The following is a 12,275-nucleotide window of genomic DNA, read 5'->3' as shown; positions in this document are numbered from 1 at the left end:
TATATAATCTAAGATTAATAATAATAGATGGGACAAAACAAAACAAAATTAATAACATTGTACTTTTTGAAATATATATTTACTGAGGGCTAGGAAGTAAGCTGCTTGCTGTTTATTACGAGCCTTATCTAATCTTCACAAAAAGTTCATGGCAGGAAATATTATTGATGAGAAAACTGAAGCTTGCCCATGGTTATAAAACTAGTGTAGTTAACCTTCCACCACACAGTCTATGAACTACTCTTATTATTAACCTCATTTGCTTATATGAAAGATCTTGGAGCACAATGCTTAAAGCACTGGGCCACTAATCAAACAATCGGTGGTTTGAACCAATCAGCCCAGCTCTGCAGGAGAAAGATGGGGTAGTCTGCTTCCATACAGATTTAAAGTCTTGGAAACCTGGGGCTTTGCTACTTCGCACTTAAAAATGGAAGAAATACCCTTTTCTCACACAATCCATTCAGTCCATTTATGTGCTGTACCCACTTCTTTCTGATTTCTCAAGAAATTCTTTCATGTCATCACTCTTTTCCCTCCTACTGAGTGATTCTTGTGAACATATAAACATAATCTGGAATCGCCCAAGTTATACTCTCTGTCCCCCACTCCACTTTCCAGCTACTGCCCCATTTCTTACTTCCCTTCCAGCAGAACTTCCACAAGACTCCAATGCACTCTTCCACTACACGAATCGTGTCAAAACCACCAATTCCCATGTTGCCAAATCGAATGAGCCCCTCTCAACTTCAAGTTTCAACCCTGTTAATTGAAACTCTCTTGTCTCAGCTCTTAAGATGCCTACTTTCCTGATTTTCATGGTCCTCCTCCATTCCTTCTCAATCTTTTCTGTCGGCTATTTCTGTACCTCTGCACCTTTCAATGTTGGTAATTCCAGTGCCTCGGCCCTGTTCTCTATTTCTACCCTGATTTAGAGATCCTCTTTTCTAGCTACACTCACTGCCTGGAGAATTTCCTTCAGAACTCAGGACTTTAAATAGTATCTGTAAGCTGTATTCTTACCTGCGACCGTTCTCTCCCCTGAGCCACCAGCCTGACCCCTGCTCCTACTTGACGTTTACTATTGGAAGCTTAGGAACCCTGGTAGCATAGTGGATGTACATGGGCTGCGAACTGCAAGGCCAGCAATTGAAAGCCACTAGCTAGTCTGTGAGACAAAGGTGAGGCTCCCTACTCCCGTAAAGAGTTACAATCTCAGAGACCCACAGGGACAGTTCTACCTTGTCCTGTAGGGTCACTTTGTATCGGAATTTACTGGATGGAAGAGTGTTTGTTTTTGAGTTTAAAAGAAAATTTAATGTATCAAACTTGGCTTTTTATTTCCTTTATACAAATAGGTTTCTCCTGCCATCTTCTATCTCAGTAAATGTCATCAATAGCCATCTCTTTGCTCAAACCATACATTTTGGATGCTTTCTCCTCATATTCTCCTCTCCCCAGCACAAAACATCTGCAAGTGTTACTTTGATTTCTAAATTAAAGCTATTTGCGACAATTTTTATGTCTCAAATTTGACTGTTTCCATTTTCGCTGCCGGTATCCTAGTCCAAGCCATCCTCATGTCCCCTGAATCACACCAACAGCCTCCAGTTTAATTTCCCTATTTCTATACTTAGTGTCCTTAATGTCTCTCCCACCCCCACCCCAGACAGTAGCCGTCACGATCTTTTTAAAGTGGAACTCGAATCTTGTCTCTCCCACTTGCCGTCAGTGCCTTCCCATGCTTCTTAATAAAATACAAATGCCTCATCCTTGCCCCAAAGTCCTTCACTGTCTCTTATCTTCTGGTCCGCCTCCTGTCCTTCAACTGTCCCCACTACTACTCCACTGCCTGTGGGTTTCTCTCTCTCCCTCAGGTTCTTTCTCACTGGGTACTTAATTTGAATGTTCTTCCTCTGATGGAATCACTTTCTGGGTTTTTTTTAAGTCGCAGCTCAAATATTGCTCCTCTATTGAGCCTTTACTTGCAAATACTCCCAAAGAAACTTCTTTTCTATCTTCAGGTATTGTCTTGTTACAGCCCCTGCTCATTTACTTTTTATGGTTCATTGCTTATTGCCTCCTTCCACAGATGATGGAGTATAGTCTTTAGAAGCTTAGAGACTGACTGTCATGGTCCAAGTTGTTAGGAGATGTTTCGTTTCATAAGTGAGTTATAAAGGTCACAGCCAGTATCAAACCCAGACGTGTTTGAATCCATGCCCAATGCATTCTTTTATTTTCCAGGTTAATGGTGCTTTTAACAATCTTTTAATATTTTATTTAATTTTAACTACTTCATTATCACCCTTTCAATTTTACAATGTATAGCATATATTAAATACATAATCAAGATTGTTTTACACAGGTAAACATGAATATATATATATATATATATGCAAGAGGTGAGCAGAAAAAGTTATGTCTGTGGAGTCCTGTGAAACCAAGATTAAATACTTTAAAATTAGCTATTTAAACTTGAATTGTATTTCCTTTCATGTTCCTACATGCTCGTATTATAAAATTATTGGTAGGAACCTATGTTGTATGAAAAAATGCTTAATAGTCTAGGTAAGATAAAAACTATCTGTTAATTGGTATTAGAAAAATAAAAGTAGTTAAGACCCAGTTAAGAAATTCTTAGTATACATGTACTGTACCACCACATAGCTGATAGCTGTGAGAAATACTTATTTATGCTGAATATGAGCAAACTTTCTCACAGAAAATTGATTTATGCCAAAGCATTAGTCTGTCTAATTATGTCTAGACTTGGAAAACATAGGTTCACCATAACCATGGAAGAAATTATTTGATTAGTATTAAGTGTCTTAATACTAATCTCAATGCCCAACTGACTATTTCAAATTGCCAGCGCCACTGTGGAATTTCAGTGTATTTGGAATAGAGGTATTTTATAGAAAAAAATGTGTACCATATGAGATGTTTAGAAGTAAAATAATTTCAGTTATTGTCAATCCTGTTGTTGACTTGCTATAACTATTTTCCATTGTGTGTGTGTGTTTGTGTGTGTGTGTTTGTGTGTGTGTGTGCACATGTGCACATGCACACCTATGGGAATGGTTCCATACATAACATCAGGGAGAGTTTGTTTTAATAACAGCTAAAGTCCTTTTCTCAACTTCATGTTTCTATTACTAAAATCCAGTATTGGTGTGCGTGAAAGCTGTGGTTACGTAAGAGGTACATATTTCTAAACGGAGTTTAGGTGAGAGAAGCACTGTCACGCCTATCTTGTGCCCTGTGACTGAGTTCACAACTTTAAGGAGTCTTTGGAATAGCGTTATGAACAGGACCATAATGAATAAGTTCTGATTTTCCTTCTTTTCTGTGAATGTAAATTAGTTTCTATCTCAAGTTGGAATGTGTGTGTGTGTGTGAAAATAAGCATTAAAAACTACATATATGTGTGTATACATGTAGTTCTATGAGCATATTTTCTTTGTGTGTCTTTAGAAGAAATTGTATCTAATCTTGATACATCTCACTTTTTCAGAAATTCTTTCCCTTTCCAGCCAAAAATAAAGTGCCTTCCAATTGAATAGGTCTGTCAGAAATTAAAAGGCATTGAAATCTTAAAAAGAAATCTAGCTTTGTGTAGACAATGTCAAGTGGCTAAATTCGAGCCCCGCAACTGTGAAAAGATGGGAGAAGGGTATCTGTAAAATGAGAGAAGCAAGTCAAGTAATCACACCAGTAACTTTAAATTCATCTGTTCAAATTGACAAAAGTTACCCCGGAAAGTTCATACTGGATCTCTTGTAAGGTAATAATAAATACACAGGAACGCTTAAAATTCTCAAAAAGTTTTTTTTTTTCTGAAAGTGTCAGAAGGTTAAGATCTTTAAAAATATCCAACTGTTGTAATTCAGTTTGTCATCTGTATGCAATATAAGAAAAAACAAAGCAGGCACAATTTCTTACAATCAACACTTAGCCTTTTCCCCCTAAAGTGTAGAGAAGTAAGGTGTTCTTTGCCATCAGCAAGGGAGTACCATGGTCATTTTAAATCTAGTCAGTGGGTAACCACTCTTTGTGTTTCTGCATGCTCGGAATAGCTAATAGAGATATACCTGTATGCTAGTTTGGATTACGGCCCCAAACCCACTTGTCATAAGATAATCTCAAAAATATATACTACATTTCCATCTCTCTGGAGAGTTCTCATAGTTCCCCAGTTTTACTGATAAGTTCCAGATTGTCAGGTTGGCTCAACCCCAAAGATAACGTGACCATCACAGAGTGCAAAGACTGCACCCTAAACGCTTCCATGGCCTGTGCCTCTTCCCGAGAGAACCCACGGCTGTCCTAGTAAACCTGAATATAGGCATGTGTGCAGTGTGGGAAGTGATGATTTGTATCAGATAACTAAAACCTTCATCCTTGATTTATTGCTTTCAAAATAAACTCACTGAATATAAACTAAGATGAAAAAGCACGGAAAGCGACTTTCTCGGTACTTTTCATCCCTTCAGGTGTCCTATCATTTATATCAAGCATGACAGAATCTGAGGATTTTGACTAAGTAACCTTAACTTCTTACACAAGCAGCCAGTCTCATTTCAGTGAAGGGAAGGTATGACTGGCCATTGCATTATTTTAGTGCAACAAGAATTAGTATGCCGATGTGTAGGCATAAATCTCTATGAATTATGTAAGAGGCCTGTAAAAGCAAACAGAAAGCATGTGTAAGAAGCATGCCAAGTGTAATAGACTGTCTCTTAACTTTCTACATTGCGTGGCATGAGCCAGAATTTCCTAAGGATTGTTAGGGAAGGCTCCGTCCTGATTTTTATATGTCATAACAATAACAATATCAAATGTAAACTGTCAGAGTGCCTTCCAATCTTGTAAGAGACTTGGAAATATCTCCAGGCACAAAGATGCTAAAGGGGCTAACCGCTCGTATTTCACAGACAGAAATCATCGGGAAAGTTGCAGATAGTCACTGAAACATATTACATCAGCAGAGATAGAAATCACATCCAAATCCTCTGGCTTGGGGTCCCTCCAATACTTTTAATAAGATTCAGGACTCACTGATAATTTATTTACATTGGTTTTGCTGAGCTTAATAGACAAAATTCTCTGTCCACAAATTAAGGGACAAAAATGCTAATGTGCGTTAGTGATAAAGGAAAAATAGACAGTATGGCATTTCCTTATTGTCACTTTGGAATCAACATTTTATTCTAAAATATGGTAATAGGCTCCAAACGAGAAAAATCACTATTAGGATCATATGCTTCTACATTGCAGTGTGTACTGAATTTCCTTGGTATCAATGCAGTGTTTGCCCAAAGAGTGCTTAGCCCTCCTCTGTGGAGATAATATAGAAATGCCTTGCTTCGTCTTCAGAAGACTTGCAATTTGGTTAATCAAAATGAATTAAACTATTTAATCTGTACCTTGACAGCTTAAAATTAACCTTAGTCATAAGTAGGAAATGAATTTACCTTTGTAAAATAAACCCATACATAGCAGTCAAATTTATTCTCAAGGACCAAGAAAATGTATGAAATGCAAGGGTAGAGATCTACTTTTGTGCCTGTTATAGTGCTAATCGCAGCTTTGATGTGTTACACAGTATTCTGAGATTCTAAGTGATCTAGTAAATTAATATTAAATATATATATCTGATTTCAGCCTAAAAAAACTATCTAGATTGCTAAAAGTACTGAATTAGTGACTGAAAGTAGCAAGTTTTAAAAGATTGTGTTAGAGTATTCTAACACTATCCAACATGAATCTTTTAAGAACGTCTTAAATAGTAAGGCAAGAAAATGCCTTTGAGTCACAGATTGGAAATTAGAAGTGCATCCAGAGTCAAATTGCCAAACTTCCATGCACAGCTATTTAAAAACATGTACTTTTGATGTAGAAAATCAGCTAGCCTAAAAATGATTGAGACAAATAAATGACCAAGTAGACTTTGACATAAGTTGGAAACTTTATATTAAGCTGTTTATTTTTGATAACTACTTGAGATTTTAATTTAAGACAAACATCCGACTACCTCTTATGTGAGGTAGTAAAAGAAAATGAACGGCTTCAGAAATATGCCAGAATATTGCCAAACTCTATTATTTACTTAAGGACTTTGAAGACATGAGTTTTAACAGAAATTTTTCTTTGAAGAGAAATTGGTATTATGTCATTAGAGGGGCAGGTCTGTTAGATGGCCACATGACCTCTGTGATTAGGTACACATGTCAGATTTCTGTCAGCTTTATAAAGAAAGATGGGGAGTTGATATAGCCCATTTTAAATCGTACTCAAGATAATTTTAGGTTCTCTTCCATCTCCTGAACTTTTCATAGTGTTTTATTACTTTAAGATTCTGTTTGGCGCTTGATTTTCAGTAACTGAAGGTCATTATTCATGTTTTAACTTGACTAAAGAGTTTTTAGTACCAGCATTAACTTTTGAATTATGTTTGAGGTCTTAGATTTTACAGCATGTTTAGTTTCTTTTCATTTCTTATTAGTATTTTTCAGTACTTAATAGTCTCCTTCCCCCACATCCTACAAGAACTCTCCTCTCTGTTCAACATCAGAAACATTTTCCTCTCTGGCATGTGCTTTCTAGCTCCCCAAGCAGTATAAGCAAATTGGAAAGTTCAGCTGTCATTCTTGGAAGGTCATAGATCACACTAGCAGCCTGAGTAATCCAAGAGGTTTTAAGTATCATAGCATTTAGTTTAAAGTGAAATTTGCTCTGACAGGGCTGGCAGACCAATAGGAAAAAGAAATATTTGTGCTTGGAGAAGTGCATATGTAAAGACCAAGAGTATAACTGATGCTGGAAGTGATTTCAGTCTAAAAAAACAAATCATTAAGAGAGTGCATAGGGGTAAAATACACAGTTCATATTTTAAAGAGTCTCAAAATGAACCAGCAACTAAGGTTAGCATTACATAGTAATTAGTTGTGGTGTTCAGGCTTTAACTCGCTCAGTACCAGACAGTACGGCATACCATTTTTCTCATACCAGTGGAAAAACACTGCTACTCACACGGTTTGCTCTACTTTAGGCCTACAGCAGTAATTTTTGTTCCTTAAAAAGCCAAGGTATTATGACAGATTATATAAATGTTGAACCAGTAACAGACAAACAGTTATCCAAAGGAGGTGCTAATGACTCACATTATTGACCCAGAGGTTAGTTATGCAGCTCAGTAAGTTCCCATAGCATTTGGTCTTGTGAAATGAGGCATTGCTTAATATTTCCGAATTGCCAATTTCAAGAACCCTTGTACTTAATGGAAGAAATGTTCATTACAGATGTCGAGATGGCATACCGTCACCAAAAGGTTGGAAGACAGAGCCTGAGTCCATTACAGATTAAAGAATAAGCCTCCATTAGATGCCTGTTAGAGTATTTTTATGCTATTTCCTACAAATGAGGAAAACTAGGTGGAGGCAGTTTTTTTAATAGCTCAAATTATTCCTTTTTAGTCATTGTTCTCTTCACCAAGGCCAAGTTTTGAGTACCACGAATACCAAGTTCATTAATTTGTTCCTAGTATTTGCAGAACACAAATTAGGGTAAAGCCAAATTAGGCTTCCAGCCAGATGGTAGACTGAGCTGACTTAGAAAGGCTCCCTAGTGTGACTAGATATAGAAAAGATAGTCAAAGTATAAGGGGTTTCAAAAAGTTTGTGGGAAAATTCCATTATCTTTTCCAGGAACTTAAAAAAAATCCCCTAGTGTAACAAAAACTAATATGCAGCCAAATTCACGAGAGGTAAAGAATACCCCCAAGTACACCCCCCCACACACATACAACAAAAGAAAAGAAAGGATCACAAGCCCCCCACGCCCACCCCACCCTGCAGAGGTGTATTACACTAGCACGGACTGCACGGCACAAGAAGGTAGGACTAAGTTCCCTATGAAAAGCCCAAATCTTAAAGGACTGCTTTTTTTAAATCATTCTAAGAGAGGACTAGGTGAATTTAAACTTCCAACCCAGAAAAGTGCCCGCATTTTGCTTTAGATAAGTAAGGAGACTCGCCCATGAGAAAGAGAACCCAAAAACTTGCTCCATGCACATGAGTGAGTTTAAAACGTATTTTTATACATTTAATCCATGGAACTCCAAGTTTAAGAAAGAACCGTTTAATTGGTTCAAGCTGGTAAAACTTCGAGTCTTGATATAAACAAATACAGAACCACTCTGTAGAAATGTTTCTACAGCCCAAAGGACAACAAACAAATAAAACCATCCTGAAGTTGAATGCACAATAAAAATCCCAGGCCCCATGAAGAAAAGACTATCATAAGGGATAATCATGAGCAACAGGTCAAAACACCCAAGAAGTTGAGTTAATAGAAGCGTCTCCAAGGCACTGTAAAATGCAAATATGAAGGAACAGCGAATGTAACAGAAGAAGACAGGTTGAAAACAACAGTCACTTCTGAACATGAGAACTATCCCGAAAGAGGACTCTTGAAATGGGCTACTCAGCAGGGAGGCTGTCATGTTAGAAGAGAAGTGCAGATGGAATAGGTAAGAGTCGGGAAATGGATCCGCTTCACCCTGTGGAGAAATTAGTGTTTTCTGACACATGCTCCCTCCATCATTAGAACAAATTTTTATTTATACATCGATATAATAACTAAAGGTTCGGTTTCCAAGGTAGATGTTTCCTCCCTAGAACTAGCATATCCTTAAAATTTATTTTTTATAAACTGCGGATACTTACTCTAAATCTTGTCAGAACAGACAGCCCCATCTTTCTCCCACAGAACTCATCATTTGCCCGTGATTTGAAGTATAATATTACTTAGATTTTACTGAAAAGACAATTCTTTGTTATTTGGTGGGGGTGGGGGGGGGGCATTTAAGTTTTATAACAAAAGGAAAATTGATCAACAATCATATGAAAAATAAAGAATAAAAGAAAACTAAAATTTATATGTATTGATGAAACCTAGTAAAAGATTGCTTAACTGTGCTCTTGGATTTTATTTTTCCCAAGTGCAAGTCCAAAGCAGCAGTATGTGATATCTTAGGGCAACCTAAAGCATGTCTTTATTACACATATAAAAGTAATGCCATTGACATAGGCTCAGGGAAAAAGTTAGGAATTCTCCTATAATGATAGTACATTAAACTTTGTCAGCATCTAAGACTACCAGAACCTTTTCTTCTAACCTTTCTAACCTAATTTTCATGCACCATATTCATAAAACATGTTTGTATATGACTGATAGGCATTCTTATTTTACTCTAACTATATGGCTTCCAAATGATAAAGTGAAGACATGGATTAACTGAGAAAGCAATGGAAACCACTTTCAATCAATGTGCAGTATGTGGAGTTTAAATTCAATAAACCTGGCTTTAAAACTTGTAAAGAACATGACACTCAATGTTAAGACAAGCTCGCCATCTAGTGGCTAGTCTGTAAATTATAACTATCGCGCTCTAGATTGAATAATGCGAGTACCCATCCACTGCCAAGGAGTCAGAAAATTTTCAAGTCAAAGAGTCTCTGAACCCATGAAAAGAAATTTGGGTTAAATTTTCCCTTCTCTCTCTTTCTCTCTTTCCCCACCCAACCCCACTAATATGTTCATTACTTGCTCTGCATTCATATTACTTAGAAATCTTAGAAGAAGAAAAAATGTTTGTTGCTTTCCTCTAATTTTAATAAAATAACACTTTTCGCTTATACAGCACTTTTCACCCAAGGATCTCAAAGTGCTTTACAAACATGCCCTAAGTAAGCCTCACAGACAGCCAGAGGTAGGTGCTTTGCTTCCCTCTTTACAGGAATGCCCCTTCTGGCCCACAAATTTCCGAGGCGCGTGAGAATGCCTGGGGACCGTCCTTACCCGCTGCTGCCCCTGGGACCACGCTGCATGCAAAGCGCCGCTTCTCCTGCGGGCTTTCTCTCTCCTGGGAACCCTCTCAAGTTTAGAATTCTACTTATAAATATGAGAGATGATTCCAATTTTTGCTTGAGGAATGCTACTTGAATTTCTAAAATTTGTTAAACTCTAGATCTGTTTCTTTTTTATTGTTGAACTTTAAATACAATTTTTATATATAAAGAAACTACCCTCTTTCTCAAACTCAAGTGCATTCAAATCAATTCTGATGTGCAGGGTCTTTCTTTATAGGTCCCCAGAAACCCCTGTTCTTGGAACTAAAACGTAACAGATTAATTGGGTAACCTGATCCACCGTGGGTATCTTTCCACAGCAAATGGTAACCATTTTCTTGGGGCTAGAATAATGTATTTTCAAGTAGGAATAATACTGTATTTGGGTATTGTTCTAATTCAGCAGTCCAACATATGAGGATAAATATTAAATTACACTAAATAATCTTTTTTTTTTTAAGGTAGTTGGTAGTGGCAGATCCTTGTCTGAGGAGCATGCAACTTTTGATTGGGTTTAGAAGTAATAGAAGGAGAACATTGGTAAACAGAGACTCATATAGAGCAGGCCTGGTTTAAAGTCCTATATAAAGAGCTAAATATTCAAACTCTTAACTGAAACAAAATGGTCTCGCAGGACAAAAGCAGGTGCAGCAGAGTACGGCATGATGTTGTCCCTTGGCCCTCAGGGTTCCTGGTTGGGGCTACAACGGCCTTATTAGGGACCCTAAAACTCACAGTGTCTCATGAAAACGGAGGCTTACTCGAACCAGATAACATGATTTTTGCTGTGGCAGTGCCTTTTTATACTCATGGTTTTTCTTGTCTTCCAAATAAATTTACATAAAGAATGTTTTTATTTAAAGGAGTATTTCCTGTTAGGCTCTCCTGATTTTGAACCACATTAGCAAGGGCAGGTTCTTATCCAAGGGAGAAAGTCGAATAGATGGGCTTGTGTCGTACAATCCATGTGTCTCTGTCTCTAGGTGTGAGCATCCTAAGGAACTCAGCCTTCCCACTGCACTAGTAATCGGAGGCATAGTAAAGAAAGATACTACTCTGTTTCTGGGTCAATTTAAACATTGGTAATTATGGAGCTTATTTTGCAAAGTATCAAATAAACTAGGAACTATGTCAGAATACCCACTAAGCTGGTCATAATCTTTCAAACATTGTTTTCTTTGAACAGCAATGCCTCTGTGATATATGATGGATAATTCCAGAAACATTCATCCTAACACAATGAGTTTAAAAATTTTACCCTTGGAAAATGGCCCCCCATAATTTCTATGGCAATTCAAACCCTAAATCATATTGTGTACACCATATTACACACAGGTGTCTCTGGGTACACTGCCAACCACATTGTAAATCTCTACTACAAAAGTCCAAACACTGCTCCCCTCACAGGCTCAGAAACTGACTTATCAGTGTTCCAGGGTCAGTCTTAATTTCACTGATGTGTGTTGATTCTTACTAATGCTAGGAACATATTAAACTTTTTAAGAGTATTTGTAATTTATGAAATAATCATCAAGCAAACCAGATGACATCTAAGCATGGGACGGTGTGAGTGTGCTGTCTGGGCTGGGGTGAAACTAATGGCCAAATGTAAAGAAGCAAGATACCTCTAGGGTACATGGTTCACATGAATCTACCCCTCAGAGAAACAGGGTTCCTGAGAGAGAAGTTTCAGGTGAACCGTAATGTTTCAATAGATCTTTCAAAGCTATTTCAACATAATTTCACTTAGAGTTGTGAGGTTATTAACTATGTAAATATATAAGGGGCTTCAAAAAGTTCATGGGAAATTTTTCGTTGTCTTATAATTCCAATTTTCCACAAACTTTTTGAAGCTTTCTTAACCTTTTACTCTTTTTGAGATTCTGCTGGTGAAGAAAAACGTGTGTTCCATCTAGTGAACTCTCAAATAACATCATTTAAATACGCTCATTTTTAAAACTTACATTTCTGCATTTTCCCTGGTTTCTTGGGGTGGAGATAAGCTCACTGGCGTTCACTGCATGAGCTGTGCATGAGCATGTTAGAGTTGCCATATTTGCCTGGCAGGGTAAATATTTTGCCATTTTGCTAAGTGTTGGATAATTCCGTGATTATTAGAAGGTTCTTTAAAAAACAGATTTTTCTCCTAAATAATTTCTTTACATAGACCAAGATTTTAATTTTGAAATAATATAATAAAGTTCTCCCATACTCCAAATAATCTTTACAATTCTCTGATAGACTCTAAATTTAATTCTATTGGGTGAAAGGAGAATACCTTTGGGTTTTTGTTATTTCCATAGGATAAGATGAGCCAGAATGTAAAATGGTGTCGGTGGCTTGTAAAAGAAACATGTAGTG

At 37.2% G+C, this 12,275-nt stretch overlaps 1 protein-coding gene across 2 annotated transcripts in view; it reads left to right on the top strand.

Moving 5' to 3' along the window:
* Window positions 1–12,275, top strand: part of KIFAP3 (kinesin associated protein 3) — a 167,936-nt gene that overhangs the window by 154,216 nt on the left and 1,445 nt on the right. Inside the window, exon 20 of one of the 2 annotated variants that reach the window (XM_045298136.1) lies at window positions 9,707–9,775. The exons of the other annotated variant lie outside the window; for it this stretch is intronic. Within the exon in view, the coding sequence (XP_045154071.1) occupies window positions 9,707–9,752 (46 nt within the window). The 3' untranslated portion in view covers window positions 9,753–9,775. The remainder of the gene's footprint in view (window positions 1–9,706; window positions 9,776–12,275) is intronic. 2 annotated transcript variants of the gene reach the window in all.

Source organism: Echinops telfairi, unplaced genomic scaffold (assembly GCF_000313985.2).
Source record: "Echinops telfairi isolate 266 unplaced genomic scaffold, ASM31398v2 ScPeMD7_7424;HRSCAF=8462, whole genome shotgun sequence".
NCBI lineage: Eukaryota > Metazoa > Chordata > Mammalia > Afrosoricida > Tenrecidae > Echinops > Echinops telfairi.
The sequence above is the reverse complement of the archived record's forward strand: the minus strand, read 5'-3'. Positions and strand labels throughout refer to the sequence as shown.